Here is a 16,560-nt window from a genome sequence, read left to right as displayed (position 1 = left end):
GAGAGAGTGGGAGTATGGGGGCTAGCGGGGCAGGGGTGCGCAGAGGGAGAAGGCCGGCTGCGGGGCAGGAGCGCTGAGCTCTGCCCCTGCCTCCCCCAGCGGCTCCCGGGGCCTGTTTCTCATTCCGGTCTCTCCCAGCTCCAGGTGTCCTGCAGAACACACCTGAGAAGGCTGAAGGGTCACTGGGGAGGGTCCTGCCCCCAAAGGCCACTTGGGGCCAGCCTGGTCCCCTCACCAAGATCCAAATCTATCAGTAGCGCTGGTGCCCTGGCCCCACCCCAGATCCCAGGTGACACGTTCCTCCTGCGCCTCACCAATGCACCCCACTCCAGAGTGCAGCACGGCTAAGTGTCCAACCTTCCCCACAAACACAGACTTTCACTGGCAAAAACGTAGCCCTCCCAACTCTGTATTTCTTCCTGACTTGCCTTTGGGCAAAAAAGTCTACCTCTTCCTGAGTCAGAGCAGGTCATTTCCACTCTAGGAAGGACAAGACTGGACGGACAGGTGCCCAGCAGGCACGGGGGCCCAGAGTGGTAGAGTGGGTCTCCATCCAGGGAGGGGCACTCTGGACCCCCAGAGCCTCCGTGTCACCAAGTCTCACCGGTGGGATGGAAGACACTCTAGCCACCCCGTCCCTCCCTGTTATCTGTCTCTGCCGCCTTCCTTCACTCAAGTTAAACTGCTTCTTTTTCAACTCCGCAGCCTGGGCCAGATGCATCTCTGCCACAGCTTTCCAACTCACCACCCGTGGAAGTGCACTTCTGGGGTGGGCTTGACAAAGGTCCAAATAAGACCCCCCCCAAAAAAAGCATGCCTTTGGGACGTGCAGGGCTGCAGGAGAAGCAGGGGTTCCCGGACCCCGATACTTGGAGAGAAGTCCAGGACAGGAGGACCCCCTGCCAGGGTCTTCCTCCTCCACAGTTTCTCAGGGGGAAAATTAACCACCATGAAAGTACCGTGATCCAGGAGAGCTCTGGTTCCTCCTGGACTACCCCTGGAAGAGGACCTGCATGCCAACTCTGGGGGTGTCCTTCCTGCCAGCAGGTATCAACTCTCAGGTCAGGCTAAATAGGAATGAAGAAGTGAGGTCTCGTCTCCTGTGCAGGGGAGGGTCTTCCAGAACCCCAGGTGTGAGGACCGGTGAGGTGCAGAGGGCTAGGGCCCAGGGTAGGAGTTGGTCAGCTGCTGGCCGCCCTTGGGATGCCCTGTGCATCGACATATCATTTCTGGGGCCATTCAAGGGAAGATGCCCGACTCCCACAGCCTGGATGGAGCAGAACACGCCCACAGGGGGCAGAGGACACCCAGGCAGCCCCTCCTCCTCCTACTTCCGGTGCCACTCCCCCTGTCCGGGCCACCAGTACTTGAAATACGGTGGGACCACTAAGCTGCACGGCATGCAGAACACCCTGGCTCCCAAGACCTCGTGGAGCAAAGACGTGCTCAATGTGCTCGTACTGTGTGCAGCGATGGAGTCCATGTGCACGCCACGTTCACCATACACCAATTAAAATGAATTCCACCTACCTCCCTTCACCTTTCCATAGGTGGCTACCATACAATTAACATGACCTATTGGGCAGGTGCCCTGGAGTACTTCTGACTCCCGCCAGGCAAGCGGAACGCGCCAGGCCCAGCTCGCTGGACCTGGAGGAAATTAGAGCTGCGAGGTCGCTGTGCGCTGACCCCCAGAGCCGGTGCTCGAAGGACACGGCAGCGGCCCTGGACCCAGGCGCCGAGGACAGGAACAGGGCGTGGCCGGACGTGGGAGGTTACGGGGAGGGGGCGTGTCGGGGGAGGAGCCTGGGTGGGGCGTGGAGGTCTCCGGGGGGCGGGGGCGGTGCCAGGGGCGGGGCGGGGCGTGGGAAGCTCTCGGACCGGGGGCGGGGGGGGGGGGGGCGCCCGAGACCGCCGGGAGGAAGGGTCGGCAGATGGACAAAGGCTGGGGAGCGGAGGCAGGTCAGGGGAGGGTGAGTCAGGGCGCAGCTCGGGAACCCTGACGGGCCAACAGAAGGCAGTGCCCGTGGGTGGCCTGCGGGGAGAGCCGGCCAAGACCAAGTAGCTCGGCGCCCATTTCCGCAGGACCGCATCCCGCCTCGGCCAGTTTAGCACAGGTCCATCTCCTGCTGGTCCTGGAAAGGCTGGGCCGTGGAAGGAAGCCACCACAACGTCCACCCTGCCGGGCGCCCTCTAACTCCCAGGCCTGCTGGGCCGTGGGCGGGGCCATGGGATCGGTAAGCCCTGCATAGGCAGGATCTTCCGGTCTCTGGACCCTGGCCCTGGGCTTTTTCCTGGTCCTCCCCACCTCTCGCAGCCGGGAGCCTTTGTAGTGTGCGGGAAAGAAGCTTATATTGGGGGACGCGGAACATCTCAGAAGAGGCAGATGCCTCCAGAAGGGACGCTGGCTCAGCACACTGGCAGGACAAGTGCGTGCCAGGGCCCTGGCCTGGGTGCTGGGGGGGTCAGGCCAAGCACTATCTACAGAGGTGGTGGGCCATGGGCAGCTGGAGTTGCTAAGCTGGCCTCCAGAGGCTGCTGTAGGAGGTGACATGGGGTGGCTAGGTGTGGGGGCAGAGCCAAGGGTGGACAGCCCTTTTCCTGTGCCCCTCTGGGGCCTTCCAAGCCTGGGAGGCAGCCCATGGAATGTGCTGGGACCTGACAGGGCAGGGGTTAGCCTCCCTGGCTGCCTGGCCTTGGCTGGGTCTTCTAGGCTGGAGGAGCCACCCCAGGGTGCCCAGAGGGCCAGGTGCTTCTTCATACCCTGATCCTTGACCCCTAGCAGGAGGCCACTGGGTGCCAGGAGATCAGCAGGGCTCCCAGCTTGGGCTTGGCTGTGTAGCTAGCTTGGCTGATCCTGTCATGGAACCTGTGACAAGCAGATGATGGATGTCCTGGGCCTCAACTGGCCCATCTGTAAATGGGGCCATCAGCATGGTCTCCACTGCAGTATTGGGTGTAGGGTGGACTGGACGGCTCAGGGGACCATGCATGGTGAGGGCCAAGGCCTACCTAGCACCCCGGCCCTCCCTGCCCCTCCCCTAAAGACCAGGAGGCCCTGGCTTCCCTGTAGAGGTGCTGGGCTCTTGGCCCAAGAGAGGCAGGGCAGAGCGAGGGCAGGGGCAGTGTTAAGAGGCCAGACCTGGGCTGGTCTGAGGGCTGACCCGAGCCCTGCTGGCTCCTTGAGGTGCCCTGGGCCAGGAAGTGTAGGCCCTTGGGACAAAGAAGGCGGGGCGCCCCCCCCCTTTGGCTTTAGTTACCCCCATGGGCCTCATTTACCCTTGGCTGCCAGGGGAGATGGGCACTGACCCTAGGGCAGAATCCAGGGCCTGTGGGCCTGGTGCTCTGGGGACCTGGAGCTGAGAGAGGTCCCCTAGGGCCTTGTCCTCTCTGGTCTCATCCACTGCCCAGGATCCACCTCCTCCCCTCAGTTACTATGACGGGGGTCCAGTGGGGCCCTGGGACCTGCACCCCAGCTCACTGCCACAGAGGGACTGAGAGTGACCCCTACTGGGCAGGGGCCACCCCTCTCAGGAAGCCCTGCCCTCTCTCCTGGTCCCTGATCTCCCCCTGGGCCTGCAACAGGACCAGCCACTTTGAAGTGCAAGTGGGGACATGGGACACCTCCTGCAAACCCCTCTTGTCCTAGCTCTCCCTAGGTCACAGCAAGACAGATGTCAAGTTGGACTTGAAGAGGTCCTTCTGAGCCCTCTGCTATGGTGACACTCACACTGTGGAAACCCATATTCACCAAAAAATATTTCCGTCTCTTGAAGGATGTACCCTTGCGTTTGGCAGAAAGAGCCCAAGTGTGTGCAGGTGTCAGGATGCCCGCCCTGCAGACTGGTCCAGCTGAGAGGTGCCCTCCCTGGAGCTGTTTTCAGAACCAAAGAGGTCACCTGCCAGCTGGTCAGGGCTGTCTCCCCTCCCTGCCAAGGAGCAGAGGTCTGTAGCTGATGCCCTCACAGTTGCCTGAATGGGCTCCCCATTCTCTCCGGGGCAAGGCTGATCTTGGCCCAGCACTGATCCCCTGGGGTCCTGACTGGCAGGGGCTGGTCAGCCGGTCAGCCAGACCCCAGCTCTGAGCCATCATCAGTGGTCCATGTGCTATCTGGCTCCCCAACATCCTCCTCAATTTTTTTTTTTTTTTTTTGTGGTGCTGGGGATTGAACCCAGAGCCTTGTGCTTGCGAGGCAAGCACTCTACCAACTGAGCCAAGTTCCAGCTGCCAATACCCTCCTCAATTTCTTAGGGACTGGTTCTACCATTGGCCCCCTGCAAATGGGACCCAGACAGTGGCTGGTCGCCATGACCAGCCCCAGAAGGTGGCACAGGCTTCCTGTCTCTAAGCGCGACTCGTGGTGGCAGGCACACCAGGGTGCGTGCTCATGGTGCCTGGCAGCCTCTACCCCATCGTGTGGCAGAACAGCTCCACATCCGCAGGGTGCCCGGTAGTGCCTGCTGCCTGTGTGAGGGCAGCTGAGAGACTTGGGCTGCCTGTTGCACATGTATGGCCTGGTAGCGTGGCTGGGCCATGGGCGCTGCTCACCACACCTGCGGGCCCGTGTGCGCGAGCAGGCCAGGCTGCCTGGCTGGAGCCAGGCACGGCGGCAGTTCCAGGTTTCGGGGGTGCCAGGCAGGCAGGCTGCGCAAGACAGTTGCCTGGGAAACATCGCAGGATTTGCTGGGCACATAACAGGCGTTCAGGCCTCCCATGAGGCCCGGGTGAGGGCGTGCCCCAGCATCCACAGGCTAGAACCTGCCAGTGGTCAGCAGTCTAGATTCAGGGTTGGGGTGCAGCCTCTAATCCCCAACCCCAAAGGCCCCCAAACCAAGGGGCATCTGGGGAGGGGCTGGCCCTCTTCCAGAGCTCCCATTTGAGCCACTCTTGGGGACAGAGACCCGAGCCTGGTCACCTCTGTTCACAGCAGTCTTTCAAACCTTCAGTGAACTGTCACTCCCTGTTCAAACCCTCCCGTGGCTGACCAGTTCTCCAGCCCAGGGACTCTGCCACCCAGGTGGCAGGCCACGCAGGCCTCAGGCCCTGTTCTGACATCCCCTCCCCCAAATAACCCCCCAGGCCTCCACCCTGTTGCCATTCCGGGCTCTCCTGCAGCACAATGGGAATGCAGGGTGATTCCAGGAGGCTCCTGTGCCCTCTGTCCCCTATCACGTCCCCACAAGTGGAAGTGGGGACCTGGGGGTGCCTTCCTTTGGGAAAAAAAACCAAGTGGAGACAAAGCTTTGGAATGTCGTGGAGCGCCCCAGAGGCGGTGTGGAACCCGCTGCCTTTGTAAGGACACCTGCTGCTGGCAGTCCCTTGATGAGGCCGAGCCCCTGCCTGGGACACAGGCTCCTAGCGGTGCTTTAGGTGGACACAGGACTCAGCACATGGGCGGCCAGGCTGGCTGCACGTGTCGGACTCTCTGTTTCTTACCGCACTGCAGATGGAACCCAGGGCCTTGTGCAGGGTAGGCAATGTCCCCTACTCGGTCCGGCCCCTTGTTTGACCTTCTGAGTTGCCCACTGCGGGCCCCTGCACCGGGCTCCAGAGGCCCGGGGTGCAAGTCCAGTGCCTGGGAGGCGCATTCCAGAAGGACCCAGAACACCCCTGGGCCTGGAAGTGAGAGGGTACGGCCTGGGGTCAGGTCTGGTGACTGCATTTGAAGACTTGGTCACTTGAGAAAGTGACCCGAAAGCGGAGGCTCGCACTCGCACCCCTCTTCTGCACCTGTGAGCCCCGCATGGTCTGTGGAGAACCAGGCTGGGGGAGTCCTGCAAACCTGGCACCAGTGCACACCCCAGGTCCTTGACTAGAGCCGCTCTCCTTCATGCTTGGCACCACTCCTTTCTCCCTGGCACCCAAGAAAGAGGTGCCTGTCACATGTGCTGTTCCTGGCCCCAGAGACCATGAGCCTCAGTGTGTCAGGTTCCCTTTGAGCAGTCTCCTGCCTCCCAAGGAGGCCCCATCTAGAAAGCCCCCCTCCTCCCTGGCGATCCCGGGTGTGGGCATCTTCCCGAGAGCCTGATGACTGGCCCACAGCGCCCAGTGTCCCTCTCGGAGCTAGATGGCCTCCTGTGGGCCCCAGCCCCTGCCTCCCCCGCGCTGCCCCTGGAGTGACCCCCACGATCAACGGCCCAGCAAGCGGTGGCACAGGGGTGCCTGGGCGTCTGCTGCCACCACGTGGTGGACTGAGGGGGTGCAGGAAGGGGAAGGGGAAGCCTGGGGCTGCCACCGCCGGCACCGTCTCCGCGCCCCGCGGGGCTGGCCGCCTGGACTTCACTTTCTTCCAGTGTAGGAGACGGAAGGGCCTCCCTCTTTTGTCAGGAGAGGCTCGTGGCAGAGGAGGGCCCCGCGCCTTGTTTACTTATGGCGCCCTCCTGGAGGCCGGGGCTGCCGGGGGCGGTGGCCAGGGGGCAGGGCCAGGACGGCCTGGCCGCTGGACGTGTTAAGGGAGCGGGACGCGGGTGGGACAAGCCCTTTGGCCGGCGTCCTGGGAAGCTGGCACCGCGGTCCGGGAAGGTGGCGCCCACCCGGGCTCCACGGCAGCTTGGCGGGGGCGACTCCGCTGGGTCCCCAAGGCTGGGCTCCAGGCGCCTGGGGCTGCGGCCTCCTCGCCGTCGCTCCCGTCGCCCCGCGGGGTCCGGCCGGGCGGGGTCGACCGCCTCGGGCCCGGGCGTGGTCAGGTCCGGGGCGGGGTCCGCGGCCCCAGCATCTCACTTCCGCCGGACGCACGCGGGCAGATGGAGGCGGCGCGGAGGAGGCCGTGCGGGAGGCTGAGCCGCCGGAGGCCGCGCTCGGGGGACCGGTGAGGTCAGGACGCGCGGGTGGACTGGGCCCCGGGGCGGCGAGCTGGCCGCTCCTCCACTCTGCGACTCTGCTTCGCGGAGCCGCCTCGGGGCGCGGGCTTCCCGTCCCTCCTCGCCGGCAGCAGTCCTTCCTCCCCAGCGCCTCCCCGGGCCCCTGCTTCCACCCACACTCCTCCCGGCTGACCTCCACTGTGCCCCCAGGCCTCCCGGCGGCGGCCCCTGGTTTCTGCTGGCGGACAGCGAGAGCCAACCCTGGGCCTGGCTGCTGCGCCTAGCGAGCTCGGATCAGGCCCTGGACGCCGGCGACCTGCTGCCCCCGCTTCCCGCTTTCCCCAGCCAGGTGTGTGGCCGGAACCTACGGGGTTCTCCATCAGAGCTAGGTGGGTGGTCCAGGCTCAGGAGGGCCCAGGTGCCACTGGGCATGGCCAACCACCTCGTTTTGCAGGAACCTGGGCCTGATCCCGAGCCCACCTTGCCTCCTGAGACCTTCACCGTTGGACCCAAGGCCTTTTCTTGGACACCCTTTCCGTCTGCCCTGGGGGACCTGGGCTGCTTCTACTGGGCTGGGTGTCACCCAGAGTCCCCCACTGGGCCCCTGAAAGGACACCCTGAGCCTGATCCTTGCGGGACCCCCAGCGTCCAGGAGCAGCTGTCTGTGGAGGAGCCCCCAGCCCTGCAGAGCTGCCCCATGTGCCAGAAGGAGTTCAGCCCCGGGTGAGTCCCCCACCCATCCTGCAGGCCCAGGGACCCAGTCCCTTTGTGAAAAACCACACCTGCTGAGAGGCTGAGAGGAGGCCTGGGCCCAGCTATCACCTTTCAAAGCCACATGCCACTGACGGAAGGTTGGCACCACCCAGTGACCCTGCTGTGCAGGTCTGGGGTCCATCTGCTGTCCACCTTCTCGGGCTCGGGCTCTGTGTGCTGTGGGAGGAGGCCAATGAACACTCACCCTCTGCCCAGATGTTCCAGGTCACAGGGGACGTGCAGCATTCCTAGCCCAGTGGGGGCTTCTAGGACCAGCCAAGCTATGGGCTGCTGGTCTCCTGGAGAAGTAGCCAGGGCCAGTGGGGTTTTCAGAACAAAGGCTTTGTTTTTTTCTGCCAGATGCAGTCTTTCAGGACTGTGTCTCAGACGTAAAAGGGGCTGGGGCTGTCGCTGAGGAGTAGAGCACCCCTGGGTTCCTTCTCCAGTAACCAAAACAAACAAAAATTACTATATTTTTATGTCTTTTTTTTGGTACTAGGGATGGCACCCGGGGATGCTTAACCACTGAGCTCCATTCCCAGCCCATTTTATTTATTTAAAAATAAAAATTTATTTATTTATTTTCTTTAGTTGTCAATTCACTTTCATTTTTTAAGACATTTATTTATGTGTGGTGCTAAGGATCAAACCCAGTGCCTCACACATGCTAGGCAAGTGCTGCACTGCTGAGCCCCAGACCTTTTTATTTTGAAACAGGGCCTTGCTAAGTTGTTTAGAGTTTTGCTAAAGCTGACGAAGGCCTTGAATTTGGGATCCTCCTGCCTCAGCCTCCCTTGTGGCTAGGATTACCGGCGGTGCCACGGGTCTGTGCCTCTTTCTTAAGTAAGGGGGTGGAACCTCTTCTTTTGCTAAGATGCAGTACATGAACTACCACTTTGTCCTGCGTCCTGCTGGACCAGCTGGTTACCTGTGGTCGTTGGCCCTCCTGTCTGGTCTTATGGAGGGTGTCCAGCCATGAGCCTGGGGTCAGGATGGTAGTGTTCGAAAACACATCGGGCTGAAATAGAGCTCTGCGGGGCAGATGTCCAGGGTACCTGGCCCGGAATCCCCTGGACAGGATGACCCAGGTCTCCACAGAACTGTCTGGGGAAGGCATGTGGAGGAGGGACTGGTTCCCCGAGGGGCTGAGGAGCTCTTGGGGACTTTAGGGTACTTCGACTGGGGGCTGCCAGTAGAGAGAACCACTGGTGGTCACCAGGACTGGGAGCAGAGGGGAGCTGTCTCGGGGGTCAGGTCCGGCAAGGGAACTTCCTGTTGTGGTCGGGGCACTCAGCCTTTGGGCCTTGATGTCCCCTTGTCATAGGAGGTAGTTGGTCATTCTGGTCTCCTCTTGCAGAGAGGTGCCTTTCTGGCCATCTACCTGGCACATACAGGCGGTGTCCTGGGAGGTCTGTAGGACAGGGAGCAGGCATCTGGTTGGCCAGCAGCATGTCCAGAGGGTCCTTGGGACTCACAGTTTCATGCGGCTCCTGGGCAGGCCAGCGCCAGCTGCACAGATCCCAGAGCCAGCCTCGGGCGCGTGCCCAGGGCAGGTCCCACTGGAAGCCACCTCAGAGTCCTGCTCTGAGGGGAGCCGTGGGAAGTGAAAGGGAGGCTGTGATGGCCGCACAGGCGGGTAGAGGAGCCCCAGGGAGGGGCACAGAGCAGAGCCCAGGGGACCTCGGTGCTCGCCGCCCCACTCGGAAGCGCCTGGTCTGAGGAGGGAGGCTGTAGGAGCCTGAGCCGGGTGGCAGGAGGCCAGGGGACACTCTGCTTACAGCCTGGTGGACTCTGGGCCATACAGGTGGACATCTAGTGTGTTGCTTCAGGGGGACACTGGCCATGTGGCTTCCAGGAAGACCTGGGCTCAAGTCTCAGTTGAAGCCACTGCTCAGTCCCTGGGCACCGTCCCCAGCAGCTCCATGGAGCACCTCTGCCGGGCCACTCTCCTGACCTTCCCTCCCGGGGCTGCTGGTGGGGTGACACTGAGCATGGAGCCTGTCTGCTGGTCCGGGGGCCTCCCTGAGCTCTGGTGGGTTCCCTCCTGCCACCCCTCCCTGGGGCCAGCGCTCCAGAGCCACCTCCTCCCGGAGTCCAGGGAAGGCCCCGCCCAGCTGACAGTCCTGCCTGGGGCTGGCTCCTTCCACGGGAGAGAACATTCTCAGGCAGGCGCAGTGGCGCCCCCTGTAATCCCAGTGGCTCTGGAGGCAGAAGGATCCTAAGTTCGAGGCCAGCCTCTGCAACTTAGAAACCCTGTCTCAAATGATAAGAAAAGGGCTGGGGATGTGGCTCAGTGCTAAAGCACCCTGAGTTCAGTCCCTGGAACCCAAGAAAGGGACACAGATCCCAGGCCTGAGCTGGCCTCCGCTGTGAGGTTGGCGAGGTGCCCTGCAGGGGCTCCTGGAAGACCTGCCCCCCACGTGCCTGACCTCCTGCTGTGGAAGGCTGGGGGGCAAGCTGCCCATCTCTGCTGCTGTCCACCTGGAGATGGGCTTTCGGGGTCAGCCCCATGGTGAGTGCACTTTGTGGCCAGGCAGGCATTGAGTCCCCTGGGGCTGGGGCAGGAGTCCAGGGCCCTGTGGCCTCTGGCTGGAGGCAGTTCTCCGGCAGTGGGCAGGGTTCCTGAGGTCGGTGTCCCTCCTCTCATTCTGACCAGTGTGGAGAAGGCCCCTGGGCTCCCCTCCAGCAGGACCTCTGAGGAGCACTGGGGGAGGCGTGGAGGTGCCTGTCCTCTGGCCAGGACTCTAGGAAGGGGCTGAGTGACCGTGTCTGTTCTCTCTCGCAGGCTGGCCCAGCTGGACGTGGACAGCCACCTCGCACAGTGCTTGTCAGAGAGTACGGATGATGTGGCATGGTGAACCACCAGTGTCCAGAGCAGAGCTGCGAAAGGGGGGTCCTGGCCGGGCTGTCCTCACTGACCTTCCTCTCTGCTCCTGAACATGCACATTAAAACTGGGGTGTGGGCTCTCCCGCCTTGCGTGCCAAAGCTAGGATGCTGGCCTCCTCTGTTTCTGACGTGGGAGTCGGGCAGAGTCCTGACCACTGTGGAGAGTCCATGGCCCCGGCCCCAGGTGGGGAGGCTGTGCTTTCCCCAGAGCTGGACACCTCTGCCCACACCACCTGTGTGCACTCAGCTGGGCTTGCTCAGGGCAGCATGCCCTCCCCGCCGTGAAGCCTGACGGGCTGTGCCAGAGTGCCAGGCAGCTTGTCACTGCTGGGACCAAAGGACCCAAGAGAACAACCTGGGGCAGGGAAAGCTTCTACTTTGGCATGGTTCAGAGGCTTGGTCCATGTCCGCTCAGCCCCTGGCTCTGGCCTGAGGCGAGGCAGCGTGCCGTGGTGGAAGGGCAGGGGGCAGGACCCCCCCTCCAGAGAGGGCAGCCCGGAGGGAGAGGGGGAGAGCTGCAGGGGAGACCCGCTGCCCGGGGCAGCCCCAGCTCCCACCAGGCAGCCCATTCTAACAGGGTGGACAGTCAGGCTGTAGCTCTGTCCAGCCACCTTACCCCTGGATGTTCCTGCATTAACCCAGGAGCTTTGGAGGCCCCTCGCCTCCAGACCAGAGCACACAGCCACACTGTTGACCCCCTGGTGTGCTCGCCTCCACAGGCAGGTGTGGTGTCACCAAGGTGGCCGTCACAGCCCAGGCTTCACGGGTTGAGGTCCTTGCCCTGGGTGTTATGTGTGAGCAGGGGGCCATGATGTCCCAGGACAGAGAGCTCCCTGGAGGGCAGGAGAGGTGATGGCACCAGGGCCCTACGGCCTCCTGGCTGAGGGCCAGTGGTTCCCCAAGCAGGGACAGGTTTTTGATACCGTGGATCCTATCGGGGTGCTCTACCACCGAGCCACACCCAGCCCTTTCTTTATTGTGAGTCAGGGTCTCGCTGATTTGCCGAGTGGGCCTGGGGCTTGGGTCCTCAAGCCTCAGCCTCTGACTTGCTGGGGGACAGGTGTGGCCACTGCACCGGCTTACCAGCGACATTCGTTCAGGGGATTGGGCCGCTTTCTCCCGGGGCCTGGCCCAGGGGTTCTGAGGAGCCAGGTTTTGGTGCTCAGCAAGGCACAGGGCCGGTGGGACGAGCAGGACGTGAAGCCCAGGGTGACATCTGAACAAGCGTTGAAGGCACCTGCAGGCAGGGAGCCTGCAGCTCAGGGCCAAGGGTAGGCCACGCTGCATCCTGGGGCACTCGGGAGCCTGCCGAAGGGTCACTGTGTTGGGGTTCTGCAGAGCAAGCCTGGGAACCGGGTGTGGACTCACGGGAAGGTTGGGATTGACTCTTGTCCTCGGGCCAGGGCAGGCAGTTGGGTCCAGGCTCATGGCCCCAGAGCTGGGCAGGGAGCCCGAGGCACTGTCCTGAGTGGGAAGCCTCTGGCAGGAGCTGGGGTCCCAGGGCTGTGTCTGGCCAGGGGAGAGGGCATCCCAGCCCAGTAGAGGCACAGTGGCGTCCTCTCCGGTCCTTATCTGCTGGGCCCTCGGCGACTGGACTGGGTGGTGTGCAGGGCGGGAGACAGCCTTCTGGGCCTTCCTGCCAGATGGACGGCCTCCAGGGCACAGCTTCCCGGAGTCCAGCCCTCCTCATGCAGGCACTGCCCTGCCGCCCTGTCCCAGTACCTGGTGGGGAGGGTTGGGGAGGGACACGGGCGGAGCCTGGGGTTCCAGGGCTGGCAGGTGCTGTGCCCTGTCCAAACCCAGGGAAGGCCTCAGCTTGGCCCAGCCAAGACGCCGTGTGGACTGGGGGAGGGTGCAGCCGGGGAAACAAGTCCGCCTGAGGCGGCGGCCCCACCCGCTTCCCAGAGGGGCCTCGCACACGAGCAACCATGACACCAGCGCTTCGTTCAGTCTTTAATAGATGCACAGGGACACGACGCCGTGGCCGTGCGGGCAAGGACAGCGTCTGCGGCAGAGCTGGCACGCAGGCTCTGCCCAGGGGGGCGGGACGCTTCACCATCACCAAGGCACCAGATGTCATGAACAATTTCCAAAAGCTGTGCTCCTGTCTGACTGTTCGAAGGAGAGGCTTTTCCAAGCCAAGCTTCGATACGTCCCTGACTTTCTTTAATTTATAAAACAAATTCCTACCTATAAAAACGCCCGCTCCCGCGAGCCCAGTCTTACCGACACCTGTCTGCCAGCAGCTGCACGGGTGCCTGGCACGTTGGGCCGAGTGGCCGTGTCCAAGTGAACACCCTGAACCGGGCAAACCAGGGGCCAGGGGCTCCCAGAGGTGGCTGCCCCGGACAGGTGGACTGCACGGCCCTCAGACCAGGGCTCGGGGGGCTGCTGTACCCCGGGGGGGCTGGAGCTCTCCTGGGCCCCACAGGTGGCCTGGGCCTCTGTCCCTGGAGGGGGGTCTCACTGGCTGAGGCTGGGAGTGCTACAGGGCCACCTGGGAGCCACAGCTGGGGTGGGGTCACCGGATGCACCAGGGCAGCCCTCCGCCTGCCTGTCCAGCACCTGGACCCAGTGTGAATCAGGCGGGACTGGTCTACCCAGGTCTCTGCTGCACCTTGCACTTGTGATGGTTTCTCACATGACCTCCTTGGGAGGCCCCCGGGAGACTGGCCTCCACATGGCCTTGTGGGGAGCCAGAGGGCTGTATGGCCAGCCCCCAGGCACGCCAGGATAGCTCTTGGGGCCCAGAGCCCCCTGGCCACTGCAGCCAGGCCTCCCACACACTGCCCAATGGCTGGGGGCGCTTAAGAGGTGGCTGGCCCACCGAGGGGCTAAGGACTTGGCTCACCTCTTTCTAGAAACCTGGGAAGCAGCCCTGACCTGGCCATGCAGCACTGCTGACAGTAAGACCAGGGCCCCTCACACTGCTTTTTAAATCTCTGAGAGTATCAGGTGACTGAAAATTTTCCAAAAACTCTGACACAGAACACAAGAATCCCGGAGGCACTGGTCAGCGTCTTCAGACACATTTTGTGCAGATTTCGTTTTCAGATTTTATTTTTCCTTTTTTTTGGTCTACTGGTGCTTTGGTGAGCGACGTCTCAGCATCTCTGGGATCCCAACTTCCCCACCGGGTCCACGGAGCGGGCAGGTCAGCTCTGCCGATCTGGCCAGGGCATCAGGACCAGCCCACTGCCGCGGCTGGTCATGCGCGTGGTGGGGGAATGCTTGTAAATGTCACGGCAGGAACTTACCGGGATCTAGAAAACGTTCCGAATCGGCAAAGGTTCCTTGTGCAGTGTACCCCTGCAGGCACTTGGACCCCGTCCCCCACCCATATCCAGACTGCTCCCAAGCTCGGCTCCTCCTCACATCTGGGCTGCATCTGCAGGTGCCACTCGGAAAAAAGGCATCAGAGGGACGCTGGCCACCATCGGGACATTTTATTCCTCAGGACACAACACTAACTCCTGGAGGAGCACGCAGTGCCTCGAGTTCTGCTTCTGTGGAAAAGGTGCACCTTCGAGATGGCGAGTCTCTGCCGGGGTGGTGCCGCGGTGGCCCACCACGCAGGTCCAAGAAGCCATTCCCCAGCACGAAGCCGGCCTCTCCAGGCCCAGATGCAAGAGGCTGCTCTGCCCAGAGGCGCCCGCCTGAGGGGATATCTCCCTCCACAGTCTCGGGCCAGCGTCCCTCCCTGGCTGCCCAGAGCCTCGTGCCCAGCCTGGCATGCATATGCTGTGGTGAAGGATGAGGTCATGGGGTCATTCACAGGTATGTCCACGGCAGAGATGCACGAGGCCTCACACGGACTCCTCGGTGGACAGCAGAAGCGGGTTGATGTACTCGAAGCCTTCGAACTCAGACTGGTCGATCCTCTTTATGACGTCCCTGGAGGCACAGAGAAGGGGTGGGTGGGGGGCCGGGTGCCTGCTCCCTTGGGTTCTGCCGAGACCCCCTTGCCAGACCCCTGGTAGAGAGGGAGGCCGGGAGGGAGCCGAACTGGAAGCAGCTGGTGTCCTGCACCTCAACTCTGCAGCCCAGGAGGGCGCCCCAACCCCTGGGCTGCCCCAGCACTTACTCATCATCTGGGGTCAGCTGCACGGGCTCGCTGGTGAACTGCGTGTCGAAATTGTCCAGGCCGTAGTCATCGGTGATCTGCGGCTGGAAGGGAGGCAGGGCCTGCTTCTTCTCTAGCTGGGGAGAACCAGGGGAGGAGCCTCCCGTCAGTGCTGGCTCTCGCTCAAACCACAGAGTGAAACAGGACAAACTCTGCTTTTCCGTCTGGTCTGCCTGGCAGTTGGATGCCGGACACCCCTTCTTCTTAAAACCTATAGCTGGGTGCAGTGTCACACGCCTGTGATCCCAGCAGCTTGGGAGGCCGAGGCAAGAGGATTTCGAGTCAAAGCCAGCCTCAGCAAAAGTGAGGCGCTCAGCAACTCAATGAGACCCTGACTCTAACAAAATACAAAACAGGGATGGACTCTGGCTCAGTGGTCAAGCACCCGAGTTTCATCCCTGGTACTCAAAACCAAACACACACACACAGAAAACATTCTCTCACCCACCCACTCACTCACCTAGGGGAAAATATCCCACAGCAGAAAAACCCAACCCGAGCTCAAAAACACTGGAGGCCTGGGCGAGGCAGGCCAGTCCCGGTGGTGAGGCGCCCCACCCCAGGCAGAGACCTCCACGCTGGCCAGCCTGGCCCGAGAGCCACTGCCACCGAACTGGGGGACCGAGGCTGAGGTTCTCTTCCGTTACGTCTTAGAAGCACAGGTGCTGGAAACCCAGTGGGCCCCGCCGGAGCTCTGGTCCACGGTGACTCTGCTGAGCAGGAATGTGCACCAGGCAGGAGGGCCCTGGTCCCCAGGCGCAGCACTTACCCCTGGCCACAGTCAGTCAGGCTCTGCTAGCTGAGGTGGGAGGGAGCCCCAGCCCTGCAGGACTCGGTCCCACAGTGTGGCCAGGTGGGGCAGGGGCTGTCCCTGGGTGACCAGTGCTGCCATCAAGAGGGCGTGGGATGGGCTCGCCCCGCAGGCTGGGGGAGGAGGCAGAGAACTGCAGACCCCAGGCCTGGAGCCCCGATCCCCACTGCTCTCCACACACTGCCAGCCAGGCTTCTGCCACAGCCACAGGGACATGCCCTCCCGGGCTCCTCTTCCTCAGACTCGGCCTTCCCTCCCTCCCTCTCCCCCCATGGACTCACCCGTTCACTCACTAATTCCCTCACCTGTTCATTCCCTCACTCACCCATTCATTAATTCACCCACCTGTTCATTCCCTCACTCACCCATTCAATAATTCACCCACCTGTTCATCCCCTCACTCACCCATTCATTAATTCACTCACCTGTTCATCCCCTCACTCACCCATTCATTAATTCACCCACCTGTTCATTCTCTCACTCACCCATTCATTAATTCACCCACCTGTTCATTCCCTCACTCACCCATTCATTAATTCACTCACCTGTTCATTCCCTCACTCACCCATTCATTAATTCACTCACCTGTTCATTCCCTCACTCACCCATTCATTAATTCACCCACCTGGTCATTCCCTCACTCAACCATTCAATAATTCACCCACCTGTTCATTCCCTCACTCACCCATTCATTAATTCACTCACCTGTTCATTCCCTCACTCACCCATTCACTCACTAATTCCCTCACCTGTTCATTCCCTCACTCACCCATTCATTAATTCACTCACCTGTTCATTCCCTCACTCACCCATTCATTAATTCACTCACCTGTTCACTCCCTCACTCACCCATTCATTAACCCACCTGTTCACTCCCTCACTCACCCATTCATTAATTCACCCACCTGTTCATTCCCTCACTCACCCATTCAATAATTCACCCACCTGTTCATTCCCTCACTCACCCATTCATTAATTCACCCACCTGTTCATTCCCTCACTCACCCATTCATTAATTCACCCACCTGTTCATCCCCTCACTCACCCATTCATTAATTCACCCACCTGTTCATCCCCTCACTCACCCATTCATTAATTCACTCACCTGTTCATTCCCTCACTCACCCATTCAATAATTCACCCACCTGTTCATTCCCTCACTCACCCATTCATTAATTCACTCAC

At 61.7% G+C, this 16,560-nt stretch overlaps 2 protein-coding genes across 2 annotated transcripts in view; one reads left to right on the top strand and one right to left on the bottom strand.

Annotated features, from left to right (window-relative positions):
• Positions 1-6,696: 6,696 nt before the first annotated feature.
• On the top strand, positions 6,697-10,531 carry Faap20 (FA core complex associated protein 20). The gene is made up of 4 exons (XM_026380509.2): positions 6,697-6,809; positions 7,012-7,150; positions 7,256-7,524; positions 10,340-10,531. The coding sequence occupies exons 1-4, from the start codon at positions 6,745-6,747 to the stop codon at positions 10,410-10,412; spliced, it is 546 nt and encodes a 181-aa protein (XP_026236294.1). The 5' UTR covers positions 6,697-6,744; the 3' UTR covers positions 10,413-10,531.
• Positions 10,532-13,661: 3,130 nt separating this feature from the next.
• Positions 13,662-16,560, bottom strand: part of Prkcz (protein kinase C zeta) — an 89,757-nt gene continuing 86,858 nt past the window's right edge. The window contains exons 17-18 of the mRNA XM_077791022.1: positions 14,526-14,641; positions 13,662-14,335 (exon numbers count right to left, since the gene is read on the bottom strand). Coding sequence (XP_077647148.1) covers positions 14,248-14,335; positions 14,526-14,641 — 204 coding nt within the window. The 3' untranslated portion in view covers positions 13,662-14,247. The remainder of the gene's footprint in view (positions 14,336-14,525; positions 14,642-16,560) is intronic.

Source organism: Urocitellus parryii, chromosome 11 (genome assembly GCF_045843805.1).
Source record: "Urocitellus parryii isolate mUroPar1 chromosome 11, mUroPar1.hap1, whole genome shotgun sequence".
NCBI lineage: Eukaryota > Metazoa > Chordata > Mammalia > Rodentia > Sciuridae > Urocitellus > Urocitellus parryii.
Note: the sequence above shows the minus strand (reverse complement) of the source record. Positions and strands in the feature narration are given on the sequence as shown.

What these genes read in the sequence shown, in the direction of transcription:
- Faap20 (XM_026380509.2), top strand. Translation starts at nt 6,745, where the DNA reads ATGGAGGCGGCGCGGAGGAGGCCGTGCGGGAGGCTGAGCCGCCGGAGG. An exon ending in TTCCCGCTTTCCCCAGCCAG is followed by an intron (nt 7,151 to 7,255) that starts GTGTGTGGCCGG and finishes CTCGTTTTGCAG; the next exon opens with GAACCTGGGCCTGATCCCGA. An exon ending in CAGAAGGAGTTCAGCCCCGG is followed by an intron (nt 7,525 to 10,339) that starts GTGAGTCCCCCA and finishes TCTCTCTCGCAG; the next exon opens with GCTGGCCCAGCTGGACGTGG.